Raw genomic sequence first — 15439 nt, forward strand, 5'->3', positions numbered from 1 at the left:
AGCAAATTCAAGGCAAGCCTGAGCTACATATGAGTGGGTGCAGGGGGCGGGACATCATACTATGCACATTGGCTGTTTTGTATGTTAACCTTTTCCTTGGATGCATGCTGTTCATAATTTGCATGTAACTGTATGAGGATTAGGGTTTGTTGAGTTGACTGGTATCTTTTATATTACAGAGCTGTAATGTGTAACCTTATATAGAGATGTTATTACTTATGAGGGTATATCTGAAGTATAAATTCTAAATATAAATGTCTGGATCAAAGAAAGGATACATAGGTAGTACTAAATGATCTTTCCTACAAATTATACCGCTGGTGTCCTTATCTCTCTGTGTGTCTTTCTCAGAACTTCGAATTATGTATTTTCTCATCTTTGTAAATATGAGAAATTTTGTAAAGTTTTGTTTTCACAATATAATTTCAAACTCCATTTCTTTTACTCTCAGTTAAGTTGCCCATTTTCAGTGATTTTATGTGATCTCTTCATAGTCTCTGGCCACTGTCTACTTGGTCATTACACTCCTACTAATCTATGGAAGCTTTTATTTCTAAAGGAATCAGCCTTTGTCTACTTAGTGTTTAAAAGACCACAGTGGCACTCTAACTGCCATGCACAGCTCCTGCCAGATATCACACAGGCTGAGCCAGGGTTTCCCTTTCAACAGCTGAGGAGATTAACCATGAATGTGAGAATGAGGTGTTGTAGGATCAGCCATTGGAGTAGTACCTCAGCAGAAAGCCACCTCCTGAAAGATGATGCCTTCTCCTTGCTATTTGGAGGAACGTTTTCTAATTATTTAATAACCTTTTTCTGGATTCATTGTAGCTAATGGGGATACAGAGTTTCTCTTTGGCTGAATTTAAGTTGATGAAATGTAATGTGGAGCTGATGGCAGAGCCATGCCTGGGTGACTTGAGCCCAGGAGTCATAGACAATGCAGTAAACCATCATCTGAAAGGATGACGTCATATGTGTGGATTGAAGTGCTCTTTGGGGCTCCTTTAACCCCACCTTAGCTACCTCCAAAAATACCCTTTTGTCCTACCGTACACACACACTGTCTCTACAGATACTCATTCATGTTTGTGGTGAGAAAACAAGCATGACTAAAAATAGCCGCCCCTCCCCCAATGAAACAGAAGAGAAAACTTGGGTATTTCCTAGCTTCTAATGAATAACTCAGATTTTCTATAAAAGGAAGTTTCTGAAAGAAGTCTAAGGACTGAAGTGGCCCTGGATAAAACCAAGTTTTTTAAAAAGCACATTGCCTATATAAACAAAACGTGTAAGTGAATCAAAAGGTTGGTTTTAGGTTTTATTGTTGTTTGTTTTTATTTTCTTATGTTTGCCTGGACATCAGACTCAACACATGAATCGTATTCTCTTTGTTTCTTTTTGGGCTTTAGTTTTGTTTTTTGATTTGAGATAAGGTAGGCTGACCTCCTACTCCAGGACTCCCTGCCTTGGCTTCTTAGTGCTAAGATTATAGGCATATGTCACTATGTCTGGCTGTGTTTTGAAAATATTTTATCTAACTTATTCTCTTAGCATTTTCCACCAAGACTAGTGAGATAAGACATTGTGTCCTAACATCTAGTTAAGTAAACGATCTTACTGCAGTGCTTGGCAGTGAGAGTCCACAGCTGTTTTCTCAAACTCAAGTGTAACTAACTTTTTCTAGGCTATATTTCTTAGAGCTAGTTCTAAAGGTCTGCTGTTAGAGCAGAACAGAAAGGCAACTTTAGGAAAACTGTAGCCACAGTTTATCCTGATGTAGATAGTGATAGAAATCAAATGATGACTTTTCCCTCATCACTGTGTCTTTCAGAATCCTACAGGATTTTATTTTTGGGTCCTTTGTCCCAGTTATAGTTACACACATTTAAGTGAATTAAATGTCAGGCTAGACAGTTGGTTATGCAGTTAAGAGAACTTGTTGCTCTTGTTAAAAAAAAAAAAAAAAAAAAAAAAAACAAGGCCAGGCATGGTAGCACACGCCTTTAATCCCAGCACTTGGGAGGCAGAGGCAAGCAGATTGCTGTGAGTTCTACAAAGGGAGTCCAGGACAGCCAAGGCTACACAGAGAAACTCTGTCTAGAAAAACAAAAACAAAAAACAAAAAAAAATAAAAACAAAACCCAGGCTCGATTCCTACCACCTACATGTCAGCTCACAATCATAAGTGACTCCAGTCCTAGAGGATATGGTGCCCTTTCTGGCCTCCAAGAGCACCGGGCACATAGTCTAACAGTGCTTCTTAGTTACTGTTCTTTTGCTTTAAGGGACACCATGACCAAGGCAAATCTTATCAAAGAAAGCCTTCAATTGGTGGTCGTTTGCAGTTTTAGAGGGTGAGACCATGGCTGTCGTGGGAGGAAGCAAACAGGCATGGCACTGGAACACTGGCTGAGAACTGTACATTCTGATATGCCCACAGCAGGCAGAGAAAAAAGGGAGGGGTGGAGACTGAGCCTTTTAAAACCTCAGAGCCCGCCCCATTGACACACCTCCAACAAGGCCTTATCTCCTAACCCTTCCCAAACAGGTCTACTAACTGAAGACCAAACATTTAAACATGTGAGCCTGTGTGGGCCTGTGTGGGCCTGTGTGGGCCATCCTTACTCATTCAGACCATCACCTAGTGCACATACATACGTGCAGACAAAACACTCATGTTCATAAAAATGAGTAAGTCTTTTTTAGAACTCATCATCAGGCCAGGGAGGTGGCTCAGTAGATAAAAAGCTTGCTGTGCAAAGGAGAGGATATGTTCCTGTGAGCTCATGTGAGGTAGGTCTGTAAGGAGAGGATATGTTCCTGTGAGCTCATGTGAGGTAGGTCTGTAAGGCCAGATCTGGGGGCAGGGAGAAGAAAAGAGAATCCTAGAAGGTTGTAGGCCAGCCAGTCTAGCCAAAGTGGTGAACTCTGGGTCCAGTGAGTACTATCTTTAAAACAAGGTGGTTCAGAGCATGGGGCTGTTCCCAGCACCCACGTGACACCACACAGGTATCTGTAACTCCATCTCAGGGGATCTGACGTCTTCTTCTGGCCTCTGCCCTGGGAGAACACTGAGTATAAAGACATACTTGTAGTCAAAACACTCACACACATTTTTTTTAATTAAGAAAGAAAAAGAGGGGGAGTAGGCAATGGAAGACACCCAAAATCAGCCTCTGACCTACCATGTGTACACCTACACACATACATGACCATACATACACCAAGTAAAAGGAAAGTAAATCTATGTGTGAGGTAGGATTTGTTGTGTTAAAAAGTGAAGTTTATGTGTTTTGTATATTTTTTAAGACATCCTCAAATCTATTCATTCATAATTAAAATGGGGAATTTGGGCTTTTGGTTTTGCTTTGAGACAGATCTACCTATGTGTTTCAGGCTTGCCATGAACTTAGTATACAGGCCAGCTGGCCTCAAACTTGTAGCAATCCTTCTGCCTCAGCCTCCTGGGTGCTGTGATTACAGGTATGTGACACCACAGCCTATAAGAAAGTGAAATTCTACTTAAACTGAGTGTGAAATTCTAGGTAAGTAGGTTCCCTCTTAGAACTTTCAAGGCCTAGATTGCATACACAACCCGGTTCCTAGAATTCATGGGCACTGGCTTCAAACCCTAGGACTGCAGAAACAGCAAACTTCAAGGCCCCTTTACTTTTAAAAAACATTGTTTTAGTTGTAACAAAAGACCATAGATTATTTTCTTGGAGGCTAGGAGCCCAGGGTCAGGGTATCAAAGTAATGTTTCCTCTGAAATCTCTTTCTTTAGCTTTGGAATGGCTGCCTTCCCTCTGTGTGTTGACATCCTGGTCTTCTTTTGTTATAAAGACATTAATTATATTGAACTCACAGTCACACTAATGTACCATTTGCATGAATTAGCTTGTCAAAGGTCCTATCTCCAGTTAGTCATATTTTGAGGTCCTGAATGTTAGAATTTCCACATAATGAATTTGGAGGAGGGAAATACTACTTGCCCTATTTAACAGTACATTTTCAGTGTCTATACCTTAATTCATTAATAAGTCCCTGAATTTCTGAAATTTAGGGTATTTTTAGTTTTTTACCTAGTGTAAATAGTATAGAGATAGTCATAAAACTTTCAGAAAGCTGCTACATTGGAGCTAGAGGGTGCTCTTGAGTGGTCAAGAGCACTGGTTGCCCTTCCCGAGGACCTGAGTTTAGTTCCCAGCATCCACGTGGTAGCTTACAACCGTATGTAATTCTAGTTCCAGAGGCTCTGGTGCCCTCTTCTGGTCTCTTCAGTCACTACATGTATCTAGTGCACAGACTTATATGCAGGCAAAACATCCATACTCATAAAATTGTTTTGTAAAGCTGCTATGGATAATTTTTCTAAAGTGCATGTATTGTTTTCTTCAGTTCTAAAACAAAATCTAGCCGGTTTTTTTTTTCATCTGAATTCCATAAGCATTAGTTGGCTGCAATTATGTATCTAGCCTCTTAGAGCTGTACCTACTTGCTGAATAAATAGCCTCAAGCTACAGTGCCTTTCAGTGACTCCTCTTGCCTTTGGTAGATGTATTTTGCATTTTGATTGTTGCACTCATTTCATGGTTCAGGTTGAAAAAGCAGCTAACCAAAATGTTATCTTTAAAACAAGAAACTCCTACCAGTTTCCTGATTTTCCTATGGTGACATCAGCTTGTGTACAGGAAACACCAGGTTTTGTTGTGATGCAGACACCTATTCTCACTTTCTCATTTACTTTTTATTATACAAGGACACCATACACTTTAAGTTTCTGAATACGTCCCCTTTATATCATCAGAATAACATTTTTATAGGGAAATCTCACTCTCCTGAATGGTGTGTCACTTCTGAAATGCTACCTTTGTGAAATCTTCTCCTTCATGACAGTGGATTTTTCTCTTCAATCAGGATTGCCTGAACTAGAATTAGAAGCAATCGATAACCAGTTTGGACAACCAGGAGCAGGTGATCAGATTCCGTGGGCAAATAATACTGTGACAGCGATAAGTCAGAATAAACCAGAAGAGTAAGTAAGACACTTTGTATTTTATGCACTATCAGATATCAACTTCTAACCTAGGCACCACTCTCCCCAAACTGGGTTCCAGTCTGCACTAGTATTTTTGAGCTATAAATTGATGTGAATGTTTAGCTAAAAGGGGAGTGTGCGAGGACAGTGTGAAGCAGATGGAGCAGCTACAGTTACCATATGACCCCAAGGCAGAAACACTTTGTAATCACCGTAAGATTGACGTGGCATACAAGTCTCACTTTGCATTTCATCTTGTGCATTTCTTTGATTTCCGTGTATTTGTCCTGTAGATAAATCCTGTGGATAAACTGGCCTTACTGTACCAGTTATGCTGCTGCCCCTAAGCTTTTACCTGTGGTTTATTTTGTCCATCATTTGTCTTTGTTTGGAGCAAGAACATGTAAGAAAAGAAAATATATCTGTTCAGTGTTCCGTTCTCATTGGAGTTTAATTTCTTAATTTGCACAGGCACCTGCATTTCACAACACAAACTGCATCTCATAGCTGGCAATCAAAGGAAGAATAAATATATTTACAATGTTTTCTGAACTGTTTTTCCTTTTCTTTTCCCAGAAGAATAATTCTTTGTCATATTGCTCATGTAATAATATTTTTATTATTTTCTATATATGTCTAATTTTTATACATCAGTTAATGTTAGTTTGGATTAGACTACAGGTTGTCTTCATGAATCAATGAGTAATTTGGGGTATTTTTCTGAACTACTAGCATGTTAATGTTTTCAACTTAATTTCTTTTGTGTATAATCACTTTATATTATCAAGATAATGTAATCATCTTTCAAGGCATAAAATGAATTTTCCATTTTGATTATGATTCATAGTATTTAATGCTATCCATACAATAAATAGAATAAAAATAAACCTGAAGGTCTGGTGAGGTGGCTCACTGGCACCCAGGCAGGGGAGGGGGGAGAGAGACAGACATCTAAGCATAGCTTTGCTATAATTCTAGTACTAGAGAAGCAGAGCCCGGAAGATACCTCAGGCTTGCTGGCTAGCCAGTCTAGCCAAGGCCCAGGTTCAGTGACATACTCAGTCGCAGAAAAATACAGTGAAGTGATGATTGAGGAAGATACCCAGTGTCAACCCAGTGTGTGGCCACACACACACACACATATGAATAAATCTGAAAAATATAATCCCGGCTCTGGGAGGCAGAGGTGAGAGGTGCTCAGAGGCTCCCTGGCCTGCAGTCCAGCCAATTGGTGAGCAACCGATTCAGTGAGAGACTGTTTCTCAGAAGCTAAAGTGAAGGACTGTTAGAGAAAAGCATCTAACATCAGCCTCTGCCTCTACATGAGCACATAAGGGAATATGCACCCATGCCCACACATACATATATGCATATACATCCAAAAAACATGTTCTTTGAGTCTCTGCACACTGACTGTAGAGCATTTCAGTATACTAGAATTCATCACTAACTTCGTAAAAGAACTTTAGAAAACCAGATTTGTGCGTCTATGTATATACAGGTACACATTGCATTCTTAAGATTAAATCCTTTTCTCCTGCCTTTCTCTCCTTCTGCTCCCGTAGCCAATGCATTAGCTCACAGTTAGACGAGCTCCTCTGTCCACCAACAACAGTAGAAGGAAGAAACGATGAGAAGGCCCTTCTGGAACAACTGGTGTCCTTCCTCAGTGGCAAAGACGAGACGGAGCTGGCCGAGCTAGACAGAGCGCTGGGGATCGACAAGCTTGTCCAGGTGCTTGTCCAGGTGTCGCCTGAGCCACCACAGGGATTTCAAAGCAGTGCTTCCTCGGGTGATGGGTTTGCGAGGGGCATGGATGTGCCCTGAGCCTTCCTGGAGATAGCCTGCTCCCACATGCCGTTATAGAGACATGCCTCTCATTTGTTGCCAGACTTTGTCTATAAACCGTGTTGGCTTCTTTCCTAACAGGGAGGTGGATTGGATGTATTGTCTGAGAGATTTCCGCCACAGCAAGCAACACCCCCTTTGATGATGGAAGAGAGACCCCCCATCTATCCCCAGCCATACTCATCTCCCTCTCCCACCGCCAGCCTCCCTGGCCCCTTCCAAGGCATGGTCAGACAGAAGCCGGCGCTGGGGACCATGCCAGTTCAAGTGACCCCTCCGCGAGGCACCTTTTCACCCGGCATGGGCATGCAGCCCCGGCAGGCTCTAAACAGACCTCCAGCTGCACCCAACCAGCTTCGGCTGCAGCTGCAGCAGCGGCTGCAGGGACAACAGCAGGTGAGTGCTGTCCTATGCCGTTCATTTGTCCTCAGAGTCTGCCAGCGCGCTCCCTGACAACCCAGTCACTGCAGCGAGAGCTTCTGGTCCACTTCTAGACTCCAGAAGCCATCTTGGGTCTGCTAGGATGGGAGTAAAGGGACCCTTTTATTAATGAATGCTGATTGTAGCAAAGTACTTTGAAACCTACAGGTTAAAAGCAATAGAGGTTTTGTGTTTCTAGATACAAACAAGTTTTAGATTAGATATCATGTACTTACTAAATTGATAAAGAGAACTATAACAGTTTATAAAGTAGAATAAGAGATAGCATTGGGTTGTTGAGACAAAATAAGATTTATGTTATTTAAAGCTGGTGAGATTGAAATCTAGTGATACTGTGAATGAGGGAAAGACTACATGTTGGAAGGCCAGGGATTTGTGCATGGTTTAAACCTCTTGTGTGACAGGAAATGAACCAGTGCAGTGCTACCAACAGTTAAGACTGTGTCAGCAAGAGACAGGCAGGTGACCATCAAGGACCACAGAGGCAGATTGCTGCAAATGCTGTCATTGAAAATCATGACTGGGGCTGGAAGGCATTGCTGCTTGTTATTATTTTTTCATCTATACATGTATATTTCATTGAGTTTCTAGAAAAGTGTTTAAAGAATTGCTTAGAGGAAAGAAAACAATAAGATACATTAGAAAGATACAGTGATAGAGAGCATCTCCAGCATGCGCAAAGCCCTGTCCTCAGCCCACACAGCCTAGAAAAAGAAAGGGCAGTGTGGCATAGTGACTATAAGAGTAACCAGTTCTGAATGCAAAAACAGTCAGGTAATTCCTTTACCTCATAAAGAAACACATGGATCAAGTGAGAGAGTATAAAGCTCTCAGCACAGTGCCTGGCATGCTGGAGCAGCTGATGAACAGTAGCCCTAAAAAATTGTATTCAGCAAGTTAATGAACTGTGTAAATGTATTTCTATTCTATAAGCAGAAGGAGGTAATGAAAGAGAGGACAAGGAGAGATGAAATGGGAAAATCTAAATGATACAACAAAAAAGAAAGGGCTGTATTTGTAAGTGCTAGGACAGACTAAAGCACTCAGCGATGAATTAAGAAACTAGAGGAAGAGATCTGAAAGTCCTATTCCTAAGGAACTAGTGACGACAAAGGACTTCTTGTTAGAGTTGCTGGTTCCTTGGTTCTTGTTGTAGATGTGGGGTTCTCTGCATTTTTGTGGGTTTGTTTCTGTTTTGTTAGCCTTTCTGACAAAATCCATATTATTACTCATGCTATTCGCAAACAAATTCTCCCACCTTAGCCTACCAAGATCTGAGACTGCAGGTGGTACAGCATCACACCCAGATCAGTTTCAGAAAGGACATAAGCACAGAGACACTGACCATCTTCACTAGGCACACTTGGGGTGCACGCTTAAGTACCGTAAGGAAGTACAGAAAATAAATCATCCAAGGAACCTTAGTAGTCAGAACTCACTGTCTGCCTCAAACACCAAGTCACACTGCAAGCAGTGTGTGCTGACTGCTAAGTCAAGGGCAGAGAGATGCCGCATACTCATGTGCAAGCTGCAGCTAAGGCAATGCAAGGCCCTGCAAGGAACAAGGCCAGTCAGGCTCCCAAGTTAATGAAATTATTCAGTTCAGGAAAAAAGCAGGGTTTACTTCCAGTTCTTCCAAAAGTGACAGAGGCTGGCAAGCAGAGTGTCTGCCAGGATTACACATGAGATGCCACAGAGGAGACTGCCTCAGCTCTGCTTCCTTTACATCTCACGAACGCTCCTTCAGTGGAGAAGTATTTATCAACACAAAGAAGCAGATGTTGCTTTATGTGCTCTTAGTCCATAGGCTTCTGAGTGTTCGTAAGAGCTTACTTAGGTTTGGGTACTAAGAACCCCTTTGACTTTTAAAAAGCATCTTTATTTTTAAATGATTGTGAATGTTTGATCTTATTCCACACTCTTGGAATTTTTATTTTAACATTTATATTGTGTTAACTTTTCCTCAAAGTCTATTTTTTTTTTCTGATCTAATATGAGTCAGAAAATAAATGAATCCAGAATTAAGAGGTAAGCTGTTAGGCAATAAGAAACAGAATCAGTGCTCATAGGGCTTTGGGTTTGCATATATATATGCAAGGCTTTCCCCTTACATATAGTTCAATAAAACATATGTAAGATCATCCATTTTATAACTTTTAAGTTATGAAATATTATATAAACATCAAGTAGCATAAAGTTGAGTATCATGGCATATGCTAGTATTTCCCACTACTCAGGAATCCTATGCAGGAGGATCATTGGCACCCAACAATTTAAGATCAATCTGAGTAATGTGGTGAGACCTCATTATAGCTCAGAAGTAGAGTGCTTGCAGGGCATATTCAATGGTCAGTCCCCATCATTGCAACAACAATAATAAACAGCCCAATAATGTAGTACTGATGTTATTGTTACTGTTACCAAATTATATTGAGAAAAATGTAATTTATAGATTATTTGCAGTGAAGTCTTCCAGGTGTACTTATCAGGTACAGTAAAGGGACGCATTGCCCTGTGACACCAGCCCGATCTAGACTGAACAAACCAGTGTCCCACAGGTTGTTCTGGGAAATAAATATTGATTTGTGATGGACAAATTGCAGCCTACCCCTTCTTGGAGCTGCACAATATGTTTTGGCCAATTAAAGGCACATAAAATTACTGCAGTAACTAAATGGTTCACCTTATCTGACACTCATTTCCAGTACTTCCTACAGCACAGAATGCTACTTCCCTGGCACATCTATTAATGTCTTGAAGAACAATGTTCTTTATAACACCAATTTGGGAAGTGTGGGTCTGAAGTGATTACTTCTTCAAGTTAAATAAATAATCCATTTTCTCAGAGCATTTGTTTCTTATGTAATTCTCCCTGGCTAATGATATCGTGTTGGATTTCCCCCAAAGTATAGTTAAAGATACAAGTGGGCACGCTGCCCAGGGACTGTGGCTTTCCGTGTGTCTCCCAGACCCTTGCAGGGTTGTCCTCACTTCATACCTGCCTTTTGCTCACGGTGTTATAAGATTTAACGCTGTTTCTTTTCCTCTAATATGATACTTGCCCGAAGTAACTACTCACGTGCTTTCAGAAGTGCACTGATGTTGTATCTGTGTATACCCCACATTCAAATGTTCTGAAAGCAGCACGTATCTGATGAAGAGAGGGCGTTATTAGTCCTTTCGACAAACAGAATCGGGGATGGCACTGAACCCACACTGTTAAAACGTTTCAATAATCAGTGAAGTCTGTGTCACTTTATAATGCCATGCTGTGTTTGCCGGTAGAAGTGTGACCCTTCCTTGTCTCCATTTCCCATAGCTGATGCACCAAAACCGGCAAGCTATCTTAAACCAGTTTGCAGCAACTGCTCCTGTTGGCATGAACATGAGGTCAGGCATGCAGCAGCAGACCGGACCTCAGGTAAAGCAGGATCCGGGCACTGGTAGCACTTGTCTGGCTCCATCAATGTTTCTTAGCGTTGACCTGCGTGTTGTGGGGATGCCTGGGAGCTCAGCTACAAATGTCGCCCGCAGTGAGTGGCTCAGTATCCTACTTGGGATGCTCTTCCCTGTACTTCCTGTAAAGCCCCAGGGTCCCTGCTTCACTTTAAGCTTTGTTGTTGTTTCATGATACTGGATGATCAAGTAGAAAACTGTACACCTGATCAGCCTAAACACAGCATTTTCTGAATTTATTTATTTTAAAGATCCTTGTTTATAAACCTAGAGTCATAGAATTTTTACACTTAAAAATAACTGGATGGGGAGGCAGAGGCCAGCAGATCTCTAAGTTTGAGGCCAGCCCAGTCTACAGCCAAGGCTACTCAGAGAATCTCTGTCTTGAAAACAACAAAAAATTTAAAAATTAAAAAAACAAAAACTGGATGGGGGCCAGTGAGACGGCAGAGGGTAAAGACGCTTGCCTCCTAGCCTGGCAGCCTGAGTTCTCCAGAAGGAAAGAATCAACTCAACAACATCTTCTGACCCCTATCTGTGCAATATGGAACTCATGTGCACACACATGCACAATAATGCCATAAACGTTTTGTAAAGAGCAGGATGGATCCAGGTGTGGTAATCCCAGCATCTGGGGAGCTGAAGCAGAAGGAGTCCACGTTTAAGACTAGTCCAGGCAGAAGGGGACCTCCCCCCCCACCATATGTCCACAGCCTGTCAGGTCTCATCCGGATAGCTTGCTTCCCCTTCCTCTGTGTGCTCTTGGGCCTCCCCACCAAGGGGAAGTGATCGAATAGGGGGGCACCAGAGTTCATGTCAGAGGCAGTCCCCTCTCTCCCCACAGCTGTGGAGAATGAGCTGTCCATTGGCTAGTTATGCTGGGGGAGGGGAATAGGGCAGAAGAGGGAGGGAGGGTGGGAATGGGAAGATACAGGCAAGAGGATAACAATCGAGATGTAATCTGAATAAATTATAGCACGTTTTTTAAAAGAAAAGAATTAAAACCGTTTTTCTCTTTAAAAAAGAGAGTGTGTGTGTGGTCTGGGCTATATGGCAAAACCATACTATCTTCTGATCCTCCAAAACCAACAAACCTGGATGGCTTCTGAAAGAGATCTAGTATTCACTTGCACATATATTTTAACGTTTTTACTTCAGCAACTGAAGCTTTCTTAAGCCAAGTTGATGTAAATATTTGAGAGACAAGAATTATAAAGAAGAATCGTTGGAGGAAGTGGGTTTCAAGACAGGGTCTCTCTGTGTGGCCTTGGCTGTCGAACTCACAGAGATCCACCTGCCTCTGCCTCCTGAATGCTGGGATTACAGTCGTGTGCCACCACACCCGGCTATAAAGAAGAATCATAGTCATACATAACTCTTTATAGGGCCAGAGAAATGGGGTAGCAGATAAAGGCAGTTGCTGTTCTTCAGTAGTACCCATGTTTGATTCCCAGCATCCAGGCCAGGGGTCTCAGAGAACCATCTGTAACTCCGTTCCCGGGGATCTGACACCTCTAGGCTCCAAGAGTACCTGCACTCAGGTGCACATAACCATGTGCAGCCTTACACACCTGTACATAGTTAAAAACAACAAAAATATGGATCTGGAGAGATGCTGGTTGATCTTCTAGAGGCCCTGAGTTCAATTCCCAGCAACCACTATCAACAGAAGTATTTCTTAGCTACTTGTGGCCTATTAAATATATTAAGGGGCTGGAGAGATGGCTCAGCGATTAAGAGCACTCACTGGCTGCTCTTGCAGAGGACCCAGTTCTGGTTCCCAGCACCTACATGGTAGCTCACAACCACCTGTGGCTCCAGTTCCAGGGTATCTGACATCCTCTTCCAAGCACAGCAGGCTCCTGCATGCGCATGGTATACACACATATACATAAAATTAGTAAATATTTAAAAAATAAAATGTACCTGATTTATCTCCCCGCTGTGATTTTACTTAAGGAACCCTCCACTTAGTCTCCCTTGCAGCAGGATGGTGGCTACACTTTATTTGGCTCCAAGCTACCGGGCTTCGTCTATAAGCATTCTAGGATAGGTAGGTGATTATAATAAGTAAGATATTTTTGCTTCTTTGTAGCCACCCCTCAATGCTCATATGTTGGCACAGCGCCACCGGGAATTGTTCACTCAGCAGCATCGACAGAAGCAAATTATACAGCAGCAAAGAGCCATGCTGATGAGGCACCAAAGTTTTGGGAACAACATCCCTCCTTCATCTGGACTCCCAGTTCAAATGGGGAACCCCCGTCTTCCTCAGGGTGCTCCACAGCATTTCCCCTACCCACCAAACTATGGTACAAATCCAGGAACCCCACCTGCTTCTACCAGCCCTTTCTCTCAACTGGCAGCAAATCCTGAGGCCTCCCTGGCCCCCCGCAGCAGCATGGTGAGCAGAGGCATGGCAGGGAACATGGGAGGACAGTTTGGCACTGGCATCAGTCCTCACATGCAGCAGCAGAATGCCTTCCAGTACCCAGGATCAGGTATGCGGTGCGAGAGTAGCCTTCCATCCCACTTTGCATGTGCTTTTTCTCCCTAGCTTTGGGGCATGTGCTGAGGAGGGCAGATATAGGTGGTGACGTCAGGAGGCCAGGCTCCAGCCTCAGACACCACTGAATGCCTGAGCACTTCGAGACTTTTCTCAGCTTGGTTGCGGGGATTAATAAATTAGGGGATCTATAAAGATTTCTGACTTGAAAACTTTTAACGTTTTATGTACAAAGCAAATTCACTTGTTTTTCTCTCCCAGATCCCTATGAAATCTACTCAAACGAAGTTCTTCTTGGGTAGCGGGTTTTAGTGCATTAACTCAGTCACTGGATGATTTTGCCTTGATAGTTTATATAAGTATAATCAATATTCACAAAGTGTCTCAGACTTCTTATCAATGATACCACTTTTAGCTAAGTAAGTTATAACCTCCTCCATAGTGAATATTCTGATTTATAGAAGTTTTGGGGTTTTGTTTGTTTATTTGTTGATTTTTTTCCCTGTTTTCCATCCTCTTTATCCTAGTTGGTGACCCTTTTTATTCATTATCACTTTGAGATTCTAAAAAGGCTGTGGTGATGATACATACTTGATTAATCTATCATGTTTTAATCATATATGCAAAATTAATGGCCAATTCCTTTTAAAAAGGAACCCCTTGATTATATAAATGAACTAAACATGAATTTTAAAGCTGCTTAGAAATTAACTCCATGAAAAGACAACTGGTGGACATGTGCATGCAACATGTGCCCCAGCTTTGGTACTTTATCTGGTACCTGCATTTTTCTTTATTGCAGACCAGCTTTTCTGGTTATAACCAAAACAAACAAACAACAAAAACCAACCCTTTTACAAAAAGTAGTTTTACATTATAAAATCCACATTTAGAATGTAAACAAAACCCAGAAGGTGGGTGCTACAAGGAGGGTAGCTTTATTGGAAATAGCGGAGTTCTCAGTTCTCCAGTGAGCACCTTCAAAAGAATACTTACTGTAAATTGGCTTCCATTTTTCATGTCCACTGTCTAGACTGTAAGTGTCTTAGCATGACAGCAGTCAGCTGACAGGGCTTTGAAACCAGGTCTTAAGTTAGTGTGAATCCAAGTTCCAGAAAAGCTCAACCTTTTCAGATCCTCAAAGAAAAGAAAGATGAGGGATGACAGAGCAGTACAGGAAGCAGCAGAAGGAGGGCGGGGCAGGAAAGCAGGGGAGCAGGAGAGTGCGGGCAGGGAACGGGAAGGAAACACAGTGTAAGGGCTTCTCAGCAATGTTGCTTTTATGCCTCTGTTTCTGTTTGCAGTAAATTTGACACACTGAGACCAGAGCTACAACTCTCCCTCAGATTCTTTACCAGCCAGCTTCTTCCTACTGGACTCAAAACACATAACCATGTCATGTCATGTAGGTTAGTCAGCTGCAAGCAATGCCCTGTGCTAGTAGGCAAAGGGGAGGACAGGAAAGCTGCACATGTGAAATGGCAGAGTGAAGTGCTCCGGTCTCTTCATTCAGTTTTGCCTTTAACTTGAAAACTACTTTTAAAACTCCTCTTTTAAAATTATTCTAAAACTGGGGACAGGGAGAGACGGCTCAGACCCAGGTTTGGTTCTCAGCACCACATGTTGGCTTATAAATACCTGTAACTCCAGTTCCAGGGGATCCAGTGGCCTCTTCTGGACCCCACTGGCACCAGGAACACACATTGTATATATACATGCATGCAGGCAAACACTCAAAAACATAAAATAAATATTTTTAAATATTTTAGATGATAAAAATAAAATTAAAGGGCCAACATTAAAACAGCAAGAGTAAAGGCAAGCATTCTAAAATATACATTATAGTATAGAGCTGGTAGAAACATCAACAAGCATGGTAATTGGGGCTGAGGATTTAGCGCAGGTGGTAATAGTATATATGAGGCCCTAATATTGTGTAAACCGCACATGGTGATCCATACCTGTAGTCCTAACACTGGGGAGGTGGAAGCGGGACCAGAAGGCCAAGGTCACCCTGAGCTGCATACCCTTTATAAAGGCAGTCTGGAATATATAAGACCTTGTCTCAAAACGGAAGTATTGCAATGTGCTCTGGTATCTACCCTTTTTCTCAAAGAAAGTATTTCATCACATATAAAGTCAACAAT

At 42.0% G+C, this 15439-nt stretch overlaps 1 protein-coding gene across 7 annotated transcripts in view; it reads left to right on the plus strand.

Annotated features, from left to right (window-relative positions):
* NCOA1 (nuclear receptor coactivator 1) overlaps nt 1–15439 on the plus strand; it is a 220557-nt gene that overhangs the window by 182228 nt on the left and 22890 nt on the right. For all 7 annotated transcript variants that reach the window (XM_084793407.1, XM_084793411.1, XM_084793409.1 and 4 more), the window contains 5 exons: nt 4921–5038; nt 6607–6775; nt 6971–7285; nt 10650–10751; nt 12882–13287. In XM_084793407.1, the coding sequence (XP_084649533.1) occupies nt 4921–5038; nt 6607–6775; nt 6971–7285; nt 10650–10751; nt 12882–13287 (1110 nt within the window). The remainder of the gene's footprint in view (nt 1–4920; nt 5039–6606; nt 6776–6970; nt 7286–10649; nt 10752–12881; nt 13288–15439) is intronic.

Source organism: Acomys minous, assembly GCF_964271855.1.
Source record: "Acomys minous genome assembly, chromosome: 8".
Lineage (NCBI taxonomy): Eukaryota > Metazoa > Chordata > Mammalia > Rodentia > Muridae > Acomys > Acomys minous.